The sequence below is a fragment of the Sciurus carolinensis genome, chromosome 5 (assembly GCF_902686445.1).
Source record: "Sciurus carolinensis chromosome 5, mSciCar1.2, whole genome shotgun sequence".
NCBI lineage: Eukaryota > Metazoa > Chordata > Mammalia > Rodentia > Sciuridae > Sciurus > Sciurus carolinensis.
This window is the reverse complement of record NC_062217.1, coordinates 124,447,138-124,473,120: the sequence shown is the minus strand read 5'-3', so window position 1 is coordinate 124,473,120 and position 25,983 is coordinate 124,447,138. Positions and strand designations below refer to the sequence as shown.

The following is a 25,983-nucleotide window of genomic DNA, read 5'->3' as shown; positions in this document are numbered from 1 at the left end:
GCACTCCACTGTTGAGCTACATTCCCAAGCCCAGTGGGAGAAAAATGGATTAAGGAATCAACAGTGCAGGGATACCTGGGGAGTTATCTGGAAAACAAACACAACCGATCTCAAAGTTCTACCAAAATAAATTACAGATGGATGAAGAGTGTGAAAAACTAAATTTGGTAGGTACTATAAGAAGTCGTGGAGTTAAAATAATTAATCAAAGAGCAGCAAAGCATTTTTAAGTATTTCATAACTATGGAAGCCACAGGGGGCAGAAAGTGCTGTATACATAAGTAACTATAAAATATAAACCACACACTGGGACACAATTTACAACTAATTTCTGGACAAAAGGCACATTTCCCTTTATATCAATAACACTGAGAAGCTAATAGAAAATGCACAAAACATGAAAACTCCACAGAAAAGAAAACATAACTGATCCTTTAAAATGTGAAAAAATGGTTAGTTTCATTGTAATGAAAGAAATACAATTATGCTTAGATGTCATTTTTATCAGATTACAAAGGTCACAGTTTAATATCATACAAATATGTTGTCCAACTCATCTTTGCTGAAAATGCTGAAGCTGAACCTAAGTTTATAGAAAACATAGAAATTGAGAAACAAACACTATGAAGAAAAAAAGATAAATTCAGATGGAGTGATATTCTTCATACCTACTGGCCTGCTGCCTTCCAACAAACGAATGTCAGAATAAAAGTATGTGGAAAGCAGGAATTTTTTAAATGAGAAGAAATGTAAAAAACTTGAAAACCAAATGTAACCAGGTCTTCTTTGGATCTTGGTTTGAACAAACCAGCTACAAAATAAATTTGGGGATAATTGGGCAACAATAAATATAGACTGGACATTAGATGAATTTTAGGAATCATGTTTCATACTTTTATCAACTACTTGATAGATGTGATAAAGTTATTTCAGTTTTATAGGGAAAGGTCATATTTTGACTTTGTATATTTTAGTATTAGGAGTAAGATGTCACAATGCCTATAATTTATTTGAAACTTTATTTCATCAAACAAGGCAAATATGATGAAAGTATTTTGGCAAACAAAATCATATATGAGGAAGCAAACATGACAACTTTAACAATTACTAAATGTAGGTGATCATTATATGGATATTCATTATGCTATTCCACTTTGTGGGAAGCCATCCATGATTAGCAGAATCAGGCTTGATTGAGCCATGAGGTACAGAGGTCTGACTCACAGGAACTGGCAATCATGAGAGACTGTTTCAGATAGCCAGGGGTAGGTAGCCCTGCGCAGAGTTGGCTCACCATCTGAGGAAATGCTAATTCTCTAAGCAAATTGCTTCCCTAACTCTACCCCATCCTGTTCCTCACAGAAGAAACCCTTCCCAGTGTGGGCCCCTTTACCTGTGGGACTATAAATAAAGATAACGGTGGGCTCCTCTACCTGGTTGGAGGCCAGATTTGGTATGGCCAGTCCACCACACCCCCTTCCATTTGAAAAGATTATTGACTCTTGTGTTTATTTGATTAGTTTCTTGGTGATTAATTGATAGCCGTCATCATCCTTCCACAGAAATGCTTTCTCTCATTCATGCAGGACATGGTGGGAGAACCCCTCACACCACTTTTTAGTGTATTTGAAAATTTCATCTACTGTTAAGCACACCAAGTAACGCTCTAGTGAAAATTCTGGTACATACCTTGTGTGCTGTGGGGATCCTGTCAAGGTCCTAACCCTGTCTTAGGCGAGATGGGGAGGATCTAATGTTTTTCAAACTTCATATTTTGAATTTAGCCTTCCTAAAATAATTAAATTAAGGGGGATCATTATCACTGATCTTTTATCAGATAGAAAACACTTAAAATTTTTGAGTTAGTAAGAGTTAGTATTATATGAAACATTGGTATCAGATATTCATATATATCAGTTACTTTTATGCATATGTGTATACATTATTATATTATAAAATACATTTCTTATTATAACTTGCAGGCAAAAAGCTAAAACATTCCTGAGTTTGTTTAGTACTTTGCATTGGAAATCACTGATGTTGGTGCTTTCTTGAGTTTCAAGTTTTTTGTTTGTTTGTTTTTGTTTTTTCTGTGCTGGGATTGATCCCAGGGCCTGCTCATGCTGTGCAAGTGCTCTGCCATTGAGCTATATCCCCAGCCCAAGTTCATTTTGCTGAACTTAAATTTATTTGCTTCACCTTGGTTATCTGATGGATGAGTTGTTCTCATTTTATTCGCTTTGATTTTCTAGTAACTGTGACTGAAGTTTTACAAAAGGAAAAGAAACAGAAAGATGAGAAGAACTTAACAATTGGTCAAGCTGTGGTGGACCTTCTTCCCTTACTGGAAGGTCAGATATGCGATTTTCCCAAAAGCAGAAATAGCAAAATGCATAAAATTTAGCTCCAAAGAAGTGCAAAACTCAGCTAAATGAATTTGGAAGATTTGAGAAAAATGAGTACTTTTATCTCTGTCTGCAACATTAACTTAACACTTCCTTCTCTGGCTCAATTTGTCTTCTTTTCACAGGAGAGAGTTCATTTGAAATGATGGTTCCTTTGCATCCTGTGCAGGGCTCACCCTTAGAAACTCCTCGACCAGGCTCGAAGGTAATCAGTTTTAACTCTTAACATTTCAGCCTTCCACTCAATCTAATGAGTCTGTCTGCTTATCAGGTCCAATTCAATTGAGTCCAGTTCATTTGGCATCTTTTTTTTTTTCATATCACACTATTGTAGTTTCTGGAAGGCAGATGAATAAGGCAGAGTCCTACCTTCTAAGAGCTCACAATCTACATATCACAGATTATAACCCAGTGTGATGAAATGGTGGTGGGGGGCATGTGGGCACAGAGCAGGTATTGTTGGCTTTGCTCAGAGATAGGTATAAGAAAGGCTTAACCATGGAGCTTGTGTCCTGATGAATCAAATAGTATATGAAAGCACATAGCAAACTTAAGACATGTAGCCTGCTTCTGGCTAAAGACTTCTAATTGAGCAGTTCCAGCCCAGATCCCTGTCCTCAATTCTAGAATGTCAGACTACAACCACCTGCTGTGTTTCTCTATAATGTTACCCCATAGGCACCTAAAATTCAACATTATAAGTCTCAACTCAGTATGTCCCCTAAAACCTACTCTTCCTTTTATCTTAGTTATTTTGGCAATTGGCATCACCCAGTCATGAAATCAGAGGACATAGAACCTAAGTCACATCAATGACTGCTCCCTTAGATCCCAACCTCAACCAGTCTCCAAATTCATTGTTGGGAGAAATCCTAGTTCTTGGCTCACAGCAGTTAATGTCTCAAGTGTGTAAACTTGGAGAGAGGAGCATTCCACTCTGACCACCTAGGAATGTAAACAACTACCCCAAGTTGACCTAGTGTTACCAAGGGAACCTGTATAGGAGCCTGGTGGTTTGATCCCCCATGGCACATTGTGATTGGGCAAGAAACTTATAAAATGTATACCTGTTCCTGCAATAAACGAGTTTGCAGTCTGCTCACCACAAACCTGCTTCTACCCAACTCCCGGAGTCTGGGGTCTTGATTCTGGGGCTCTTACCTGTGCCTGAGCTAACCTGGCACCCCTACAATTCATCTCTCACCAAATCCAGCCTTTTCTAGCTCCTAAATTTCTTCATACTTTTCCTGGCATCACTCCTACTGGTTATTGCTCCATCATCTCTCACCTGGATCATTATAAATAATCTTATATCTGCCTTTTCCTCTCTCCATGTCACCTTTCCCACTGCTTGCACAGTGACTTAAAAGTGAATTTGGTGGGGATTGGGCATGTAACTCAGTGACTGAACACTTGCCTCCCACATGCAAGTCCCTTGGTTTAATCCTCAGTATCACACATGCATACACAATGAATTTGATCACATATCTTCCCCTACTTAGTATATGGTGTGGCTCCTGGATTCACCACTGTATACAGCGTGTACAGTCTAAACTGTGTGCAGGTTCAGATCCAGATTCCTTAGTGGGCATACTGCATTACCACATCTTGTAGTGGGAATTCCCCACTCTTCAACCTTATCTCCCAGCATTCCTCTCGTGGTATTTTATGTTCCAGATCTTGAACTACTTCCTTACACACATGAATGGAGTACACCATACTATTTCAGTCCCCTTTTGCATCAACTCTTCTTCGATCCAGAATTATTTTCTTTTTACATCTTTGCTTATCTTGCAAACTTGTATTCATCCTGTAAAAGTCAACTCAAGGGGCCTGGGATTGTAGCTTCAGTAGTTGGGTGTTTGTCTAGCATATGTGAAGCACTGGGTTTGAGCCTCAGCACTGCATAAAAATAAAGAAATAAAAATAAAGGTATTGTGTCCATCTACAATTAAAATTTTTAAAAAGTTAAAAGAAAAAGTTTCAACTCAGATGTCATCTCTTATTCTTCCCAGCTCAGTAATCAATTATTCACATCTTCCTTGGTGCTTCTCAACTAGAACATGTTGTACAGGTCTCTTAACTATGAGAAACCCTGTCTTCATCTTTATATCCCTAGTGCTATAGTAAAGTGAAAATATCTAATTATCAATCACACATATTTCACAATCTGTGTGAAAATGTCAGAGATATAGAAAAATAGGTCTCTCTCTATATATGGATAGAGACACGTGTTTAGAAAAATATTTTATTATGAAGCATAACATTTAAATTACGAAAATACTCATAAAACCTAGGTTAGCAAAGTAATACCCCTATCTCATTCTTGTGCAGTTACTGTTGATATTTCAGTATGAAATCATACAAATTTTCTTCTGTATGTATTTGTATACATAGTCTCTGTGGTAAAATGGAAAAGGCTGTAGTTTAGGGATAAGGTTCTCTTTTTGGCTCTTTGTCCAACTTATGGGACCGGGAAAAAGTTATTTCAATCCTCTATATGAAAATAATTAAGCTTGACTTTCTTTTCCTTCTTTTCTTGAACAATGATATGAGATAATGGGGAAAAAAGGAAAGCCAATGGTGATTTTTAAAATACTGCATAATTTTATTTATTTATTTATTTTTTTAATAGTGCTAAGGGTTAAACCCAGGGCCTCATGCATATTAGGCAAGCCCTCTACCACTAAGCTACAAACTCAGCCCTAATTTTATTCTTTTACAGCAATGTAGTCTTGAAGTTAAAGTATTTGTAGCAGAGCCTTTACTAACTGCAGCACAAGTCTTGGGGAGCAATCTACTGAAGGTCACGTTGGAGGGTGCCTACTCTGTACCTGAATCCTTTGTTCCATCAGGGACTCAGCAGAACTACATGGTTGGTCTGCAGGTTCCATCTCTTGGAGAGGTAAAGCCCTAGCACCAGATATTTATATAGCATTTAATTTATCTACACTCATATGGCCAAGATTCCTCATCAGCTAAGCTTTTATTCATAACATTACTTTGTTAATTGCTGAGATTTATTTTAGAGTTAAAAATAAAGTTTATTTCTTTTTATATACCTATTTTTATATTTATAACTTACATGGTCATTGTATTTTTACATATAATTTATATTAATAGCATATATTTATGGTAGAAAACATGTAAGATATTTAAAAATTTCAGTGTGTGTTTCTATATGGATTATTTTAATGCATGTGTTTTGTGGGTTTTATACAATGTATTTTATTATTCAGGTTATTTTCTTAAGCCAAATTTCTAGATGTAAGAATAACTGGGTATGAGTTAATTTTTATAAATGGTGTTAGGTAATGGTATAACATTAATTTTGACAATTTTTGTCAGCATTCTTGTTGTCGTTATAGAAGAACAGATTTTCAGAGGTTCTTATCCTGTTATTCTGTAAGCACCAGACTTTTTTTTTTTTTTTTTGGGTGCTGGGGATCGAACCCAGGACCTTGTGCTTACAAGGCAAGCACTCTACCGACTGAGCTATCTCCCCAGCCCCAGCACCAGACTTTTAAAAAAGGTTTTTTTAAGTTTAACTCAAAGAAATAGAATTGTTGAATTTCTCATATGTAGATTTTAAATTTTATTAGAGACCGTAAAACTGCTTTCCATAGTTGTACCAATTTATACTCCTCATCAACAATATATAATACTATTTCCATTCACAATATTATCAACACTTAATATCTTCAGACTTTGATTTTGCCAGTCTATGGTATCTCATTGTTTTAATATGCATTTTGCTGATTGATTAATTAATTAATTAATTTTTGGTACTGGGGATTGAACCCAGGGATGCTTAGCTACTGTGCCACATCCCCAGCCCTTTTGATTTTTTGTTTTGAGATGGAGTCTCCCTATGTTGCTTAGGGCCTTGCAAAGTTGCTCAGACTAACCTTGAACTTGTGATCCTCCTGCCTTAGCTTCCGGAATCACTGGGATTATAGGTGTGCACCACTGTACCTGGCTTCATTGATTATTATTTATCCATAGCTTGTTTATTTTTAAATGTTGGATTTTTCAATTTGCTCTTTTATAAATTGCATATTCTTATCTTTTACTAATTTCCATTGTAAAAATGTTTTAGATAAATTAAAAGATATGAAAATGCCTATAAAATCATTAGATTTTAGTTTATTTTTTCAAAGGATAATTTTTAAACAAATATAACTGACTCATATATATAAAATGACAGTTTTATCAAAGATTTTATTTAACTAATTAGTAAGGGAATCAGCAAAATGTAAACCACATTAAAGGAGAATCTGAAGAAGTGACCTATGAATAGGTATCAGGAATGCTGAAATAAAATTTCTAATAATTCAAAACCTATTAGTCCTAGGGTATTAACCAATTACATTGCCACTAAGCAAAATAGATTTTTGCATAATTTTGAACAAGAATAATTTGCATTAACAACAGTTTTGTAAAAAGTACAGATTTGTAAAATGGCATAAAGACAACGAAAGACACAACCCCCTACCCAGAATCAGATGATCATGAAAGGATATGTTTTGTAGTAGACATTTCCATAATTGTTTTGTCCTTTTCAAAGTCCTTTACTCTTCTTTCTCACCATTGTATTTATTCTGTAGAAGGACTGTCCCATTTTCTTCAAGAATGGAACACTGAAGCTTGGAGGGGAAAGAGAACCTTTTCCCCGACCCAAAAAATGGCCTTTTGCCAACATTCTGGCTCCAGGAGCTAATAATATTCCTGATGCATACATTGTTGGTGGTCCCTATGAGGAAGAAGAAGGAGAACTCAACCACCCTGAGGTGATAATGAACAGCTTTTTGTGATAAACAGTGCATTTTGTGAATCATTAATTTATATGCATCTGCCACTTATCAAAGTAAAACAATTATATATCAAAATAAAATGCTTAACCATCTAATTCTGATGGAAACAGCTCTTTAATGTGTGTGTGTGTGTGTGTTACTGTTGATTGAACCCAGGGCACTCTACTTCTAAGCCCTTAAAAATTTTTATTTTTATTTTTTAATTTGTTCTAATTAGTTTACATGACAGTAGAATGCATTTTGACACATTGTACACAAATGGAGCACAACTTCTCATTCCTCTGGCTGTCACACCTAAGTCACACCTAAGTAGTATAATCATACATGTATATAGGGTAATAATGTCTGTCACATTCCACTGTTCTCCCACCCTCACACCCCCTTCCCTCCCCTCACTCCCCTCTGCCCAATCCAAAGTTCCTTCATTCTTCCCTACCCACCCCCCATTATGGATCAGCATCTACTTATCAGAGAGAATATTTGGCCTTTGGTTTTCTGGGTTTGACTTATTTTGCTTAACATGATAGTCTCCAGCTCCATCCATTTACCAGCAAATGCCATAATTTCATTCTTCTTAAAAATTGAGTGATATTCCATTGTGTAATATATATATATATACACACACACACAATGTATATGTATACATTTTCTTTATCTGTTCATCTGCTGAAGTTGGTTCATAGTTTAATCCAAGTTGGTTCCATAGTTTAGCTATTATGAATTAAGCTGCTGTAAACATTGATGTGGCTGCATCACTGTGGTATGCTGATTTTAAGTCCTTTGGATATATGCGAGGAGTGGGATAGCTGGGTTAAATGGTGATTCCATTCCAAGTTTTCTGAGGAATCTTCATACTGCTTTCCATAGTGGTTGCACCAGTTTTCAGTCCCTCCAGCCATGTATGAGTGTACCTTTTCCCCCACATCCTTGCCAACACTTATTATCGCTTGTATTCTTGATAATTGCCATTCTGACTAGAGTGAGATGAAATCTTAGAATAGTTTCAATTTGCATTTCTCTTAATTGCTAGAGATGTTGAACATATTTTCATATATTTGTTGATCGGTTTTATTTCTTCTTCTCTGAAGTGTCTGTTCAGTTCCTTAGCCCATTTCTTGATTGGGTGACTTGTTTTTTTGGTGTTAAGTTTTTTGAGTTCTTTATATATCCCGGAGATTAGTGTTCTACCTTAGGTGCATGTGATAAACATTTTCTCCCATTCTGTAGTCTCTCTCTTTACATTATTGATTGTTTCCTTTGCTGAGAAGAAGATTTTTAATTTGAATCTACCCCATTTATTGATTCTTGATTTTACTTCTTGAACTTTACAGGTCTTGTTAAGGAAGTTAGCTCCTAAGATGACATGATGAAGATTTGGGCCAACTTTTTCTTCTGTTAGGCGCAGGGTCTCATTTCTAGTGACTAAGTATTTGATCCACTTTGAGTTGATTTTTGTGCAGGGTGAGAGATAAAGGTTTAATTTCATTTTGCTACTTATGAGTTTCTAGTCTTCCCAGCACCATTTGTTGAGTATGTTTTTGGTGCCTTTGTCTAGTATGAGATAACCATATTTATGTGGATATGTCTCTGTGCCTTCTATTCTGTATCATTGGTCTACATGTCTATTTTGGTGCCAATACCATGCCATTTTTGATACTATTGCTCTGTAATATAGTTTAAGGACTGGTAGTGTGATGCCTCCTATTTCACTCTTCTTGCTAAGGATTGCCTTGTTTATTCTGGGTCTCTTATTTTCCCAAGTGTATTTCATGATTGCTTTTTCTCCCAGCCCTTTTTTATGTTTTATTTTGAGAGAGGCTCTCAGTAAGTTGCCCAGGCTCGTCCTGAACTTGTGATTCTCCTGCCTCAGCCTCCCAAACCTCTGGGATTAGAGGTGTGCACCACTGCACCCAGTTTAGATCAGCTCTATTATTTCAGATCTTTAGATCTTATATTATATTTTAGTTTAGATCATTAGTTCTTAACCCTGGCTGCATATTAGAGTCACTTGGAAAGCTTTAAAACAATGGCAATGGCCAAGTCTTAAATCAGATGAATTATACAAGAATACATTTAAACTAGATGCAGTGGCACAGCCATAATCCCAGTGACTTGGGAGGCTGAGGCAGGAGGATTGCAAGTTTGAGGACAGCTTCAGCAACTAAGCAAGGCTCTAAGCAACTCAGCAAGAACTTGTCTCCAAATAAAAAATAAAAATGGGGATGTGGCTCAGTGGTTAAGTGCCCACAGGTTCAATTGCCATTACCACAAAAAGAAAAACAGCCTATAATCCCAGTGGCTCGGGAGGTGGAGACAGGAGGATCTGGAGTTCAAAACCAGCCTCAGCAAAGGTGAGGTGCTAAGCAACTCAGTGGGACCCTGTCTCTAAATAAAATACAAAATAGGGCTGGGGACGTGGCTCAGTGGTCGAGTGCCTCAAGTTTAATCCCTGGTTACCATCCCCACACCAAAAAAAGAAAAATAAACAAAAGAGCTTCCATAGGATTTTAATATACATCCCTGCTCGAGAATCACTAATTGAGGTAATGTGAATAAATATTTTGCACTTAGTACTGGATTGATGTATAGATTATATAAGTAGTATACCTTCCCTTCTCTGTTAGTAAAATACCTGAAAATTTAAGGTGGTGGTATAGCTGTAACAGTGGTCATACTTCACAGTAGTTACAGTGGTAGTAATAAAATATTGCAATCAAGTTCATTTCAGGAATGCCCCACAGATTGAGCAGTATGAAAATAATGGCACATGTGGAACAAAATTCATCTCATTATTTTACAGGACAGAGAATTTAGGAACCAAGCCGAGTACACAAAGAAAAGGATTATTTGGGACTTGGAAAGTCGCTGTTACCTTGATCCTCCTGCAGTTGTGAGGTAAGAAGAGAAAGATCATAAGCGGGAAGACAGTTTCTTGTGTTGATTTTACTTATATTTGAGTTAAGGTGATTTGAGACTTTATCTCACACATATCTGTATCAGTTAAACGTTGTTTTCATCTGCTAGTAGCAGATGTACCTAGTGATAGTGGCTTAATCAAGATGGGTGTTTCTCTTTCATATAAAAGAAGTCTAGAACTGGTGTCTGTAGTGGCTGCACAGTGTTATCAGGTATCTAGGCTTAATCTTTCTTTTTGTTTTACCTTCTTTTGCTGAGGCTGGCTTTGAACTCACAATCCTCCTGCCTCGGCCTCCCACGCCTCTGGGATTACAGGCATGCACCACCGAGCGTGGCTTTGCTTTACCTTCTTTATTATGTGTCTTGCATCTACAAATTTGTCTCATGGCCTAAGATACTGCTAGAGTTCCAACCTGCACATTCATGTTCCTGGCAGAATTGAAAGAGGGCAAAGGCCACAGACTGATCTTTTTAGTCCTTGTAGAACCTTCCTAGAACCTGTTAACCTCTGTTAATATTTCTTCAGCCATCTCTAGATGCAAGAAAGGCTAGAAAATAGGTTGTTTTTGTTGGATACATTGTCACCCATACTAACTCAGGATTTAATTACCAAAGAATAGGACACTTGATACTGTGTAAGTAACTTACTTTTTGTCAGTGATCTAGTGATTAGGGAGAAATGAAAAAATAGAGGGTTTTCAATATATGTATAATCTGAATGAGCATCTCTGACCTTTAAAAAGTTAATAACTATGTTTTAGAACAGTTTTAGATTTATAGAAAAATTGAGCATGTGTTTCAGGGAGTTGTTATACTTTGGTCATTTTGTATGATTTTTTTTTCCATATTAGGGATTGTACCCAGGCCTCATGGATGCTAAGCAAATGATCTACCTCTGAACTGTACACCCAGCCCAGGCCTGTTTTAAATTTCCAATTTTTTAGATAGAGTCTCCCCTAGATTCCCAGGCTCACCTTGAACTTCTCATCTTCCTGCCTCCACCTCCTAGGCAGTTAGGATTACAGGCAGGTGTTGCTGCAACCAGCATATAATTATTTTTATATCATTATTGTTGATTTGCTGATATCTTACTGAGGATACATTGTTGCTCTTATTACTTTTAATAAATGATTACCTATTATATCAGTTAATAAGAAAAATTTGCCAGGCACAGTAGCACATGCCTGTAATCCTAGCAACTTGGGAAGCTGACGCAGGAGGATTGCAAGTTCAAAGCCAGTCTCTGCAACTTAATGAGGCCCTAAGCAACTTAGTGAGACCCTGAAAAAGGGCTGGGATGTTAGGTACCCCTGGATTCAATCCTCAAAACCAAAAAAAAAAAAAAAAAAGAATAATAAAAATTTAAAATTTTGTTTTACTTAATTTGTGACATTTTCTGATGTTATTCTTTTCATTATGTTGCTCTGAGTTGCTGACCCCTAACATTTTTTTCTCTCTAAAGAAAATTTAGCATTTCTTACATACACACTAATACATAGGTACACACAATCTTTCCCCACCAAAGCAGGTCTACTGGCCACACATTCCTTCCAGTTTAGTTTGTCTGAGAAAGTCTATTTCTTTTTCACTTTTGAAGGATAATTCTGTTGGTACAGAATTCTAGGTTGGTGGGATTTTTTTCTCTCAATACTTAAAATATTTTTCTCCACTTTCTTCCTGCTTGCATAGTTTCTGAAGAGAAGTCCAATGTAATTCTTATTCTCATTCCTTTTTTGGGCATGGTGTTTTTTTCTACCTCTGGTTTCTTTCAAGAGGTTCTTTTTTTGTCTTTAGTTTTCTGCAGTTTATGTATGATATGCCCAAGTGTTGATCTTTTTGGCATGTATTCTGATTAACATTTCCTGAATTTCTGGAGCTGTGGTTTGTTATCTGCCATTAATTTGGGGAAATTTTCAGCCATTATTATTTCAGATATATCTTTTGTTTTTCTCTTTCTTTCCTTTTTTCTTTTCCTCCTGGTATTCCTGTTATGCCTATGTCTTGTAATTATACCACAATTCTTAGACATCATATTACAATTTTTTTCTACTTTTTTCTCTTTGCATTTAAGTTTGGGAAGATTCTATTGACATATCTTCAGGCTCACTTGTTAGTGTTTTTGACTTGCTTTTGATTCTTTCCTAGAGTTTCCCTCTCTCTATTTATATTACCTATCTAGTAAATTACACTAAAGAAATAGGCAAGTGTGCAAATGATATAAAATATATTTATTTCTGCTATGAAAAGAGTAGGATTTCCAGTTTCAGTTATGACATAACATTGAAGCAGGCTCTCCTGTCCTCACAGCAAGAAAAAGCTGAATGAATTGAAAATCAAATTTTTCTTAGATCCATCAAAGATTTGAGGTAACAGCAAACCACCTAGAGTGAAAGGCTGTTGGGTCATAGCCAAGATCAGCTTACAGACAGCAGAAGCCTCTGGAATCAGTAACTAGGAGAAACACTTGAGTAGTAATTTTGACAAATTGTTGAGAGACTGAGTTTGGACTAACTGAGAGTTAAAAACTCCAGAGGGACCAGTCTTAAAGGTTCCTATACTGTCATAGGTTTTAGCCTTTTTTTTTTTTTTCCCAGTACTGGGAATTGAACACAGAGTCTCATGCACATTATGCAAACTAGAGCTCTATCATTTCAGCTATATTCCCAGTCATTTTTAAACTTTACTTTGAGGGAGGGTCTTACTAAATTGCCCAGGCTGGCCTGGAATTTGCAATCCTCCTGTCTTAGCCTTCTGAGTCACTGAGATTATAGGTAAGTGCCACATATCTGGCTTCATGGGTTTTGAATTCAGGACCCTACCAGGTTCCAAACATAGGAGACAAATCTCATGTTTAAGTCAGGAAGAAGTGGAGAAAAGTAACCATTTCACACTAGTCCCAGAGTGTATTCTTCAGCAAAAGCCTAACCTTTAAGAAAACTTTACCAGAGCTTTATCTGATTAGACGGAAGGGTAGTTAGAGAATTCCAGACCTGTCTAGCTTCCCTGTGTTACATAAGAAAAGGAAGAAGAGCCAGGCACAGTAGCACATGCCTCTAATCCAAGAGGCTCAGGAAGCTGAGGCAGGAGGATTGTCAGTTCAAAACCAGCCTCAGAAACTTAGCAAGGCACTTAGCAACTCAATGAGACCCTGTCTCTCAATAAAACATTTTTTTTTTAAAGTTACGAGATGACCTTATTTTATTCATTTATTTTTATGTGGCGCTGATAATCAAACCCAGTACCTCATATATGCTAGGTAAGTGCTCTACCACTTGAGCGACAACCCCAGTCCCAATAAAATATTTTTTGAAAAGTTGAGGATGTTGTTCAGTGGGTGAGCACCCCTGGGTTCAATCCTCAGTATCAAAAACAAAAAACAAAAAACAACAAGAAAAAAAAAAAAAAGAAAGAAGAAGGGCCAGGCTGTGGCTCAGTGGTAGAGCGCTTGCCTAGCATGTGTGAGGCACGAGTTCCATCTCAGCATCACATAAAAATAAGTAAATAAAATAAAGGCATGTTGTCCATCTATAACTAAAAATAATATTTTTAAAAATTAAAAAAAGAAGAGAAAGAAGAAGGAAAAAAAGGACTATGAAACACTTCTTAAAGTTACAGCCTAAGGACTAGAACCCATTAGAATATGTGGATTTAATCACAGGATTATAGAATACTTCTCTTCCCTAACAATTTACCACATCAGCAGGGTTCCAGTTTAAGAACAGTGAGAAGTGTACAAAACACAGACCCTATTTAAGAATTTCTTAGGAAAACCCAAAGAAAATGGAAAAAATAAGAAATGAACCTGAAATTTTTCTGGCACTTAGAACAACAAACGCTAAATATATCCCAGCTCCTAATTAGATTAAGGTAAAAGTCACACTTAAAACTCTTTATTACCTCAATTCCTACTACCCAATACATAATATCCAGGTTCCAATTAAAATATTACAAAGAAGGCTAAAAGGGACGAAAAAATAGTTCAAAGCGACACAGGTAGCCTAAGAACTAGATTCAGATATGACACAGAATTTGGAATTATCAAATAAGAAATTTAAAATAACTACTATGTGTCTTATATCTGTATTAATATGTATATTTACTTTCCTAAATGAAACTGTCTCTGAAAAAAAAGATTTGAACATTTTAAAGGCCTTTGATTTATTTTGCAAAACAACTTTCAAAAATGTGCTGGCAGTTGAGTAAAATTATTTTTATGGAATTGTGTAGATTTGGGGAAAAATCGCCAACCTAATAAAAGTTTTATTTATGTGCATTCCATTACTTTTTAGAAGAGAATACTATTTACCTTGATTCTAAACTATACTAACCCCATTTTTTAACATAATGCTAATGGACTGGTTTTTTATTTGCAGTTTCCAGAAGCGAATTGCTGATTGCTGGTTTTGGCCTGTAGAGATAATAAGAGTTCCTTTGGTTATTGCACCCAAAGGGAAACCTGGAAAAACTGAGAAGGTAAATATGTGCACTCAGAAATGTTTATAAAGCCAGGTGCAGTGGCTGGTTCATGTAATCCCAGCATTTGATAGGCTGAAGTGGAAGGACCATTTTAGTTCATGGTTAGAAGACAAGACCGGGAAACATAGCAAGACCCCATTATAAATGAACAAATGAAACACTTTATATAAGAAATGCTGGATCAGACTCAACCTGTTATTCTGTTTCTAATTCTGATACCAGAAGAAAAAGCGAACTGATTGTGGTCCTTCTGACTTCCCTGGTTTTAGGACTAAAAGTCTCATGTCCCATGAAATCCCTCTGTCCCAGGAATATTGGCCACTGTAGTTGCTTGTTGTTTACTGATAATTACCCAGGCCTTATTTCCAGATATCCTATTTTCCCATGGCCTTTCATCATAGTTTTACCATAGGTAAACCAATGAAATGGTCATTTTTTTAGGTCAAAATAGTCATGATGGTTCAACCTAGTACATTTTTCTGAATTTCTTTTAGACCCATCTACAAAATGTTTTAGACTGATAATTAACATAATAGCATTCATAGATATGCTGCTATTCTGATATAGCTTTGGTGAGCCTAGAACATGTTCTTTATTGTTTTATCTGTATGTGTCTGATCTTTCATGCTTGTTCATAAACTCTCTGAGGGTATTGGTCATGTAATAGACTTTTATATTATCTACAGTACCCAGCATGATATATGGCACACAGCAGGTACTTTACAAGTATACAGATTATTTGATTTTAAAAATAAGCTTTTGCATAATAAAAATGGTATCATTGTATAAGCATTTCCCCATTATTACATAACATATACTGGCTAACTTTCCTTAGGTTTCTTAACCACATACTATTATCATATGAACAGAAGACTTCTTAATCTAGTTTCTGATTATTATTATAGTAGGCAAAAATCAAAGACTACTTTTAAGCTTGGAATTAAATGTTTTCTTTCAAAAAATGGATTTAAAAAGCAAACCATACAGCTGTCAAAATGATGTTAAAGCTGGGCATGATGGCGCGTGCCTGTAATCCCAGCGACTCAGGCAACTGAGGCAGGAGGATTGCAAGGTTGAGGCCACCTTCAGCAACTTAGTGAGGCCCTAAGAACTTAGCAAGACCCTGTCTCAAAATTTAAAAAAAAAAACAGGGCTGGGGAGATAGCTCAGCTGGTAGAGTGCTTGCCTCACAAGCACAAGACCCTGAGTTCGATCCCCAGTACTGCAAAAAAAAAAAAAAAAAAAAAAAAAAAAATTAAAAAAAAACATATAAAAAAGACTGTGGATGAGGCTCACTGATTTAGTGACCCTGGTTCAATCCATAGTACCAATAAATAAATAAATAATGATGTTAAGACATATTTATTTACATGTTCTTCATCTTTTCAATGAGAATTTAGATCAAGTATTGCAAATACATGATAGATATTATTCATCCTTCATTATCTATGGCATACATTGCTAATCAGTCAAAGCACTTTTCTGAATCAAGATGCATACACAGTTTTTTTTTCTCAACAAAGAATGCTAAAGCACCTCTACCAATTGATGAAAATTTGGGTATAAGTTAAAAAGCCTACTGGTCATAACTAGTCCAAATGATTTGTAAACCATTTTTTATTTCTTGTAATTCTCTGAACAAAAGCTAAGAGTCAGAACTGCTGATGCCTTTTAAGTTTTTGTTAGATTTTTAAATAAAGTTTTGTTTTTCTCCCTGAGAAGCAACATGGTGAAATTGACTTTTGGTTGAATATATGTATTATCAATTAATTTGAGTATGTATTGATTCAGCTAGCATATTTATTATTTATTAACACTGTTGATATGTATTATCTCTGTGATCATGTATTACTAAACCAGTTTTGAAGCTAAAGAAACAAAAACCCAAAATGTGTATATAACTGCTCAAAGATACATAAAAGATACATAACTAGCTAAGTGTAGAGTTTGTTCCTAAAACTGAGTCTGCACTGCTGAGTCAGTTTTATACCTATGCTCCATTACTTTGTGGCATTAACAACTCTCTGGTTTTATTCCTTTAGACTGATGATGAAAGTCAGCTTTCATTTCATGGCGTGGCTTATGTTAATATGCTCCCATTGCTGTATCCAGGTGTGAAGAGGATTCGGGGAGCGTTTCATATTTACCCTTATCTAGACAGTACAGTTTATGAAAAGGTAAGAAAAACATTACAGAAAAGGTATCACTGTAATTTGTCCTTTTTATATGTGCTTATTCACATCTTTAGCATATACATCTTTGTAATTCACATTCAGAACCAGTTGGTATCCTGGGATGTTAAATGTAAACCCTTGCAGTCACTTTCCTCAGGACCTCAAAACTTGTGGATAATGAAGAACACCAAACCAGAAGCAACCCAGATCTCCATCAATAGGTGAACAGGAAAAAACAAAAAAATTGTGTGGCACATCCATGCAAGGGAATACTACTTGCAATAAAAAGGAATGAAATATTGATACACACAACATGGATGAATCTCCAATGCATCATGCTAAAGAAACCAGACAAAAGGGAGTACATACTGTATGGTTATATTTATATGCAATTTTAAGAAAGTTATCTGTATTGATGGAAAGCAGATTAATGGTCATTTGGGGACAGGAATATAGGGAGAGAGGGATTATAGAGGATTGAGAGAAAAATATTAGATATGGTGAAAAAATTGTTTTCTTGGTTGTGGTTTCATAGGTGTATGAGAGTACAAAAAGTTTGTACCAATTTACACTTCTAGTAGTAAATGAAAGTTGTTTTACCATATCTTTGCCAGAATGGGCATTATTATTTTAAGAATTATCTAATTTTATGAGTAAAATGATAACTTACTGTTATTTAAAGCTACATTTCTTTGATTAATAAATGTCTCTTCTTGTTTTTTATTGACCTTTAGCACTGCTCTTATGAATCACTTCATGTACTTTGCCCACTAAAAAAAAAAGTTGGTGTATTTTTCTGTGTTTAGAAAAGCTGCTTTGAGGAGCTGGGGAGATAGCTCAGTTGGTAGAGTTCTTGCCGTGCAAGCACAAGGCCCTGGGTTCGATCCCCAGCACCCAAAAGAAAAAAAAAAAGCTGCTTTGTACTTTAGGAATAATAGGTATCTTTTCACATGTTTTCTGATATTTTCCCTATTTTTTAATTTATATTATAATCTTGTTTACCCTGGTTTTTTTTACACAGAGAAACTTTTAATTTTTGGTAATCAAAATCTTGTCTTTGACATCTCTTGTGCTTTTGAGCCTAGGAAGTCGTCCCTTAATTCATATCTTTAATTAATATCTCATTCTATTTTTATAGTTATCACAAATCATTTTAATAAAGTCATTTGAAATTTGTTTTACTTTGAAATTTATTTTGATCTGTTATAGCTAACACTTGAATTCTTCCATATATTGCGAAGCATTGCTAATTATTCTTTTTAAAGGATGCATATTCTATCATTTTTATTTACTGTAATTTGCTAAACCTTTTTTTATTCTGAGACATTTATTCATAGTTTTAGTTTTGTTATTGTAGAACTCCCCCAAGTTTTTCATGTGTATGAACTTTTTGGTTCTATTAAAATATTTCCTGAAGATAAATCCCTACAAGTGTAATTTCTGGTTCAAAGGAAACTGAAACAGATCATGATGGGTCTTTCATGATTTTTGGTATTGAAAAATAGCTGTCATAATAATGATGAAATAATAAAAATTTTTGTTGTATTTTATAAAAGATCACTTTCTGTAAGTAAATGATAAAATTGACTTTCTTCTTTAGCATGTAGACAATCATCCCTCTGGGATGTTGATTCTATGAGCCCCTGCAGATATCAAAATACACAGATGCTCAAATACTTTATAAAAAATATAATAAGCTGGGCACAGTGGCACATTCCTGTAATTCCACCTACTCAAGAAGTTGAGGCAAGAAAGTTAGTTTGTGGATAGCCCAGGCAACTTAGTGAGACTCTGTCCCAGCAAAAATAATTCGGAAAGTATGGCCCAGAAAAAAGACTAAAATGAAAGCAAGAAGAAAGAAAGAAAAAGGGGGCTGGGAACGTAACTCCGTACAATCCCCAATATTGGAGGGAAAAAAAAAAGTGATATGCTATTTGCATATAATCTACATATATTCTTCTGTATACTTTAAATCATCTCTAGATTACTTATCATGTCAAATGCAATGTAAATGCTATGTAAATAGTTGTTATACCATATTGTTCAGAGAATGACAAGAAAAAAATCTATAAATGTTCAGCACAGGTGAAATTTTTGAAAATATTTCTGGAGAGGCAGCGGGGGAAGATGGTGGCAGTTGTTCCCCAGCGGGTGTGGACCGTGGAGCTGCTGCACAGGGAGCCGCTGCCCAAGAAGGACATTATCAAGTTTCTACAGGATCACGGTTCAGACTCGTTTCTTGCAGAACATAAATTATTAGGCAACATTAAAAATGTAGCCAAGACAGCTAATAAGGACCATTTGGTTACAGCCTATAACCATCTATTTGAAAGTAAGCGATTCAAAGGTACTGAAAGTATAAGTAAAGTGTCCAAGCAAGTGAAAAATGTGAAGCTTAATGAAGATAAACCTAAAGAAACCAAGTCTGAAGAGACTCTGGATGAGGGTCCACCAAAATGTACAAAATCTGTTCTGAAAAAGGGAGATAGGGCCGGGGAGATAGCTCAGTTGGTAAAGTGCTTGCCTTGCAAGCACAAGGCCCTGGGTTCAATCCCCAGCACCACCACCAAAAAAAAAAAAAAAAAAAAAAAAAAAGGGAGATGGTTGAACCAGAATGGGCTTATGGAAAGAAAGGACAGCCTGATGCCAAAATTCCACCAAAGGCAAAACTCATTTTTGAAGTAGAATTAGTGGATATTGACTGAAATAACCAAGTACTTGAGACTTAAAGATGACAACAAAAATGATAAAACTTGGCCTTGAAACTTAGAACTTGTTTCTGTTATAAGGGAAGAGTCAACTGGAAAATTCAAAGTGCTAAATTTTATTTACTTGACTAACTTTTAAGAAATGTAATCCCTTATAAGTCCCTAAAGTCTAAAATATTTTACTATAGCTGCATAAAATATTGGTTAAGGAGAACAACTGTTTGGCCTTTTACCTCATGTAAACTAAAAGGCTCAATAAAAATATCTCCAGTGTCTTGATTTGACTCGTTTGGTATTAATGTGTTAATGTTCTGATTAGGTAAACAGGACTAGGGACTTATCCAAAAGGCAATAACTCAATAAAATTATCTGGACAGCCTTGCCATGGACATTAAATCATTGTAAAATCTTTAAATATCATTGTATGATGAGAAGTCAAAGACACAACATGAAGCAACTTGAAGCCCAGTTAAGGGCGAAGAAATCTTGGCAAGAATAGATAAGTTTAGGGAAAGTTCACTTCAAGACCATTGAACCACTGATGCCGAGTATAAAATACTAGGTGCTCCCCCCATACAAAATAAGTTCATAAACAATTAAAAAAATATTTCTGATCCATGGTTGATTGAATTCATGGATATAGAATCAACAGATATGGAGGGTCAACTGTGTGTGTGTGTGTGTGTGTGTGTGTGTGTGTGCGCGCTGACCACATTTTTTTCACAATAATTTTTTAGGTATTTTTTAGCTGTAGATGGACATGATACCTTTATTTTATTTACTTATTTATATGTGGTGCTGAGGTTCAAACCAGTGCCTCACACATGCTAGGCAAGCACTCTACCACTGAGCTACAACCCTAGCCCCACAATATTTATTTATTTATTTATTTATTTATTTATTTATTTATTTATTTATTTTTCTGCTGTGCTAGGGATTTGAACCCAAGGCCTTGTGCTTGCAAGGCAAGCACTCTACCAACTGAGCTATATCCCCAGCCCAATAATTTTTAAAATATATAAAAACATTGAAAAGGAAATATTTCTGGCTATAAAACTGGGCAAAATGACAAAAAGCCATTGCAATAATACTGAAATTATCCAAACTGAGAAATACTAATGCATGAAAAACTAAGGAATGTGAGGCATTCTTACCTGGGACTTCCCACTTTTATCTCAGTGATTCTTCTAAGGAAGGTTAGGATACAAGGAAAAGTAAATTTACTGCCAGTCAGAGAAGACTCATACAATTTCGAGCAATGGTCAAAGGAATCATTCACAGAAGTGTTGTCAATTGAAATGTCAATCTTGGTGGTTAAGAACCCCTGGGTTCAATCTCTGGTACCACAATGGAATATTACTCAGCTATAAAGAATAATAAAATTATGGCATTTGCAGGCAAATGGATGAAATTGGAGAATATCATGCTAAGTGAGATAAGCCAATCTCAAAAAACCAAAGGACGAATGATCTCACTGATAAGCGGATGGGGGGTGTGAGGGGGGCAAGACTGGAGGAAGGAGGGACTGTATAGAGGGAAAAGAGGGGTGGGAGGGGTGGCGGGGAAGGAAAAAATAACAGAATGAATCAAACATCATTACCCTATGTAAATGTATGATTATGCAAATGGTATGCTGTTACTCCATGTACAAACAGAAACAACATGTATCCCATTTGTTTACAATAAAAATAAATTAAAAAATAATAATTAATTAATTAAAAAAAACAGAAAAAAAGTTGAAAACAAATAGCAGAATGGCAAACATAAATCTAAGTATTTCAACAATTAACATGTTTTGGTGGTCTAAACATATCAATGAAAGGACAGAGATCATAGGACTGAAAAAAAACGAGATTCAACCACATGCTGTCTAAAATATATATATACAGCTTAGATTCAAAGACAAATAGGTTGAAGTATAAAGATATACTGTGCAAATAGAAAGCATAACAGCTGAGTGATTACATTACTGTGAGACAAAATAGCTTTAAAATAAGTTGTATTACTGAAGACAGTCATAATGATTAAGGGGACAATTCTTAAGGAAGGTGGAATAATTATAAATGTATACATACCTAAATATACAGTAACCTCCCACCTGTAATCCCAGTGACTTAGGACGCTGAGACAGGAGGATTGCAAGATCCTGGCCAGACTCAGCAACTTAGAAAAGTCCCAAGCAACTTAGAAAAGTGTCTCAAAAAAAAAAAAAAGCTGGGGATGTGGCTTAGTGGTAAAGCGCCCCTGGGTTCAATCCCCAGTACTAAATAAATAAACAAATATAAAAAATAAAGAAAGAATAAACCAACTGATACATGCTATAACACAAATGAACCTACAACATATACTAAGTGAAAGAAGGCAGATACAAAAGACTACTTGTTGTACAGTATCACTTATATGAAACAGTCTCATTATACAACATAACCTGAAGTTGTGAAAATTTGAAAAAGGTTGCACCTTTAAATCTATGAAATACAGTGATTATGGTAGAGGTGATAGGATTATGAGTGATTTTTAGTATTCACAATTTTTCTTTAGTAATTAGATTTTCCTTTTAATGGCATTTTCAAAGTATAATTGATAAATAATAAACTCTATACCTTTAAAGTGTACAATTTAAATTTTTGACATGTATTTTACATGTACAAACATCTGTGAAACTATGACCACAATCAAGATAATAAATATGCACATTGTCCCTTAAAGTTTTCTCATGCCCTTTGTTATTCCTTTTTTCCACCTCTGTCTTTCTGTCCACTGTGGGGGGGTGGGCAGTGTTCTGACTTTATTCACTCAGCTTAAATTATTTGGAGAACCATCGATGTTGTTTAGTCTAAAAAATGGTGGTAAGGAACTGGGGCGTGGCTCAGTGGCAGAGCGCTTGCCTAGCACGTGTGAGTCACTGGGTTTGATCCTCAGCACCACATAACAAATCAAATAAAGGCATTCTGTCCACCTACAACTACAAAAAAAATTTTTTTAAATGGTGATAAGGGCTGGGGTTGTAGCTCAGTGGTAGAGTGCTTGCCTAGCATGTGTGAGGCACTGGGTTTGATTCTCAGCATTGCATATAAATAGATAAAAAAAAAAAAAAAGGTTCATTGACAACCTAAAAAAATTTTTAAAAATGGCAGTAAGATTTTTTTTCAAATTATTTAGCTATTGTTTGAACCATACAAAGACTTTAAACTTGCCTTATTCTAATTTAATTGATAGATGAGCAGTAATTAGATACTATTTTTGCATAAAAAGTAATTCTACCATTTAAAGTTAATTTGAAATTATGTGTTGAAGATAAAATGCTTTCTGATAATAAGAGTTATGAGACACCAGAATCGAGTTGGTTCAAAAGGCGTCCCCTTAAATTTTAAATGATATGGTAGGCAGCCAAGTTTCTGTGGTGGTCTTACAAATTCTAGAAGTAGGGAAATATAGTGGTGTTTTTCAGGTCCTTTCTCTCAGTCTATAATGTTGAAAACTTTATGGAATGATGTCTAAATGACGACTTCAAATTTGTCTCATTTGCCTGTGGTTCATTGTGGGTTATTTTTTGTTGTCGTTGTTGTTGTTTCCTTTTCAGACCAAATTGTTATTCAGCTTGTTCCGGGATACTGGTCATCATTTGATTCAAAATAATAAAATAGGAGGAATTAATTCTCCACTGACCAAACCAGTTACTACTAAGAATCTGAAGGAAGATAAAACAGTCAAAGAAAAAGACATGAATGGAAAAATTAAGCCTGGGGATGTGGTAGGTTCTTGAGAAGGTGATTTTGTCTGTTTTCTTACTGCCAAAGGCTTGCACTGACTTCTCATTTGGTGAATTGTGTCAGTGGTGTTTGCATTTTGATGTATTGTAATGATCATTGCTCCTGTCAGGATGAAGGTCATGTAAGAATTCAGTTTTTGATGTGAGTTCATTTTCTTTCAGCAAGCTCCTAGCATAAAATCTCAGAGCTCAGATACTCCTTTGGAAGGTGAACCTCTTCTAAGCCACAATGCAGAAGGACAGGTAACTATGCATAAAAGTTTAGAAAATTAAGTTTAAATTCATCAAACCTTTACTGAACAACACAACTATAGTAGAAAAGGCTCAGGACAGGGTATCTGACCTACCCTCCTATATTTGCCCATGGCTAGGTTATGACCTTGGACAAATCTCTTTGTCTTATTAAGAATCTGTGAAATGAGTTGGTACCAGATTAACTTTAAGGTCCTTTTTAGCATTAACATTTTTTTGTCTTTTGTCAATTCTACTATATTAAGCACTATGAGGGATGCAAAGATACATCATCTTCAGCATTTATTCTTCTGCCCTCAGGAACCAACATTCAGCTGTCTGGTAGGAGAAACAGATTGGTACAAAACTAACCGTAATGCATAATTTTGTTAAGTGCTATGATAGAGGTACAAATGTAAGTTCTTTGTGGCCTCAAATGAGACAAAGCTTAGTATATGTTAAGATGGGGCTGTCTTAGAGAAGGCTTCGCCAAGGAGGTGATTATCTGAACTAAGTAGTAAAAGAAGGATCTCTGCCAGGTAAAGTTGGAAGAAGAGACATTTCATGGGCAGGGAATAGCTTGAGTAAAAGCACAGAGAAGATCTGTAAGAGCAGAAATTAGAGTATCAGTTAATTCTGTTTGGTGTAGAGAAATGAAGAGAAAGGACAGGTTCTAGAAAGAGGTGAGAAGAGAGAGGCAGAGTGAGGTTATGGAAAAATGAGACTTGCTAAAAAGTTTGAGCTTTATTTGTTAGGTGATGAGGAATTCTTGAATCTCATCTTGGAGACTCATAGTAAAGTTTTTTTTAATTTTATTTAGTTATTTATTCATTTATTTTATTGGTGCATATTATCTAGAATGGTGGGTTTCATCATGGTATATTGGTACATGAGTAATGTTTTATTTGCTCACTTTCACTCCCCAATAACTTTCCTTACCTCCTCCTCCACCATCTCCCTGGTCTCCTTCCAGTACTCTCTTGGTCTTCCTTCTGCTTTCTCTTCCTTCTCCTCCTCTTTTTCCTCCTCTTCCTCCCCTACCCCTCCTTCTCCTCTTTCTTCTTCTTCTTCCCCTCCTCCTCCTCCTTTCTTCTTCCTCCCTCTTCTTTCGTCTCCTTCCTCCCTCCCTCCCTCCTTCCTTCCTTCCTTCCTTCTTTTCTTTTTTTTTCTCTTTCTTCTTCTTTCCTCCTCCTCCTCCTCTTCTTCTTTCTTCTTCTTCAGAATTTAACCTTAATTTTATTTATATACAGTACTGAGGATTGAACCCAGTGCCTCGCCAGTGCTAGGCAAGTGCTCTCCCACTGAGCTATAGGAGTTCTGTTGGGGAAGTCATTGCAAGCACATATATGTTGAAGAATTTCCCCTAATTTTTCTTCTAACAGTTGTAAAGTTTTGGTTCATTTTGTGTTGACTTTTGTGCATAGTGGGAGATAAGGATCTAGTTCTGATTTTCTTCATAGGGACATGCAGTTTTCTCAGCACAATTTGGTAAAGAGGCCATCTTTTCTCCAATGTATGTTTTTTGGTACCTTTGTCAAGAATCAGTTGAATATAGTTTTGTGGGTTTTTCCCTGTATTTTCTATTGTATTCTATTAGTCTGCATGTCTGATTTTTGTTTATTTTTGTTTTTTGTTTTTTTGACCAGTGTCATGCTGTTTTTGTTACTATAATCATGTAATATAATTTCAAATTAGATATTGTGATACCTTCCAGTATTGTTGTTTTTGTTCAGGATAAGTTTGGCTTTTCTTGGTCTTTTGTTCTTTCATATAAATATTTTAGGAGTGTTTTTTCTAGTTCTCTGAAGAATGCCATAGTTATTTTGATGGGAATTACATTGAACATGTAGATTGCTTTCATTAATATGCCCATTTAAAATATTAATTCTGCCTGTCCAAGAACATGGGAAGTATTTTCATCTTCTAGTGTCTTCAACTTCTTTCTTTAGTGTTCAATAATTTTCATTATAAAGATATTTTACCTCCTGTTTTTCTTCTTCTTTCTTCTTTGTTCTCCTTTTCCTTCTCCTCCTTCTCCTCCATTTTCTTCTTCCTCTTCCTCCTCCTCACCCTCCCTCCTCCTCCTTCTACACCTCTATGAAATTATTTTCCTGAGTTTTTTTCTCAGCAATAACTTTATTATTGGTGTACAGAAAAGGCACTGATTTTTATATATTGATTTTGGATCCTGCTACTTTGCTGGTTATGTTTATCTGTTCTAGAAATCTTCTGGTAGAGTCCTTAGAGTCTCCTAAGTGTAAGATCATACCATTTGCATAGTTTGCACTTCTTTTTCTACTTCCTTAAGGTGTACAGTTATTTTTTATTTGTTCTTTTTAGTTAGACAAGACAGTAGAATGTATTTTGACATATCAAACATACATGGGATCTGGGATTGTGACTCAGTAGTACAACTCTTGCCTGCATGTGTGAGGCACTGGGTTTGATTCTCAGCACCTCATATAAAAATAAATGAAAATAAAGGTC

At 35.6% G+C, this 25,983-nt stretch overlaps 2 protein-coding genes across 2 annotated transcripts in view; both read left to right on the top strand.

The window, feature by feature from the left end:
* Cfap70 (cilia and flagella associated protein 70) overlaps positions 1-25,983 on the top strand; it is a 100,760-nt gene that overhangs the window by 17,272 nt on the left and 57,505 nt on the right. Inside the window, exons 4-12 of the mRNA XM_047552512.1 lie at positions 2,253-2,351; positions 2,531-2,610; positions 5,131-5,310; positions 7,013-7,195; positions 10,020-10,114; positions 14,509-14,608; positions 16,654-16,788; positions 23,077-23,247; positions 23,428-23,508. Of these exons, the coding sequence (XP_047408468.1) occupies positions 2,253-2,351; positions 2,531-2,610; positions 5,131-5,310; positions 7,013-7,195; positions 10,020-10,114; positions 14,509-14,608; positions 16,654-16,788; positions 23,077-23,247; positions 23,428-23,508 (1,124 nt within the window). The remainder of the gene's footprint in view (positions 1-2,252; positions 2,352-2,530; positions 2,611-5,130; positions 5,311-7,012; positions 7,196-10,019; positions 10,115-14,508; positions 14,609-16,653; positions 16,789-23,076; positions 23,248-23,427; positions 23,509-25,983) is intronic.
* Positions 16,656-19,818, top strand: LOC124984644 (peptidyl-prolyl cis-trans isomerase FKBP3-like). The gene is made up of 2 exons (XM_047552518.1): positions 16,656-16,788; positions 18,866-19,818. Exon 2 carries the CDS (start codon positions 18,913-18,915, stop codon positions 19,468-19,470), a length of 558 nt encoding a protein of 185 aa, XP_047408474.1. The 5' UTR covers positions 16,656-16,788; positions 18,866-18,912; the 3' UTR covers positions 19,471-19,818.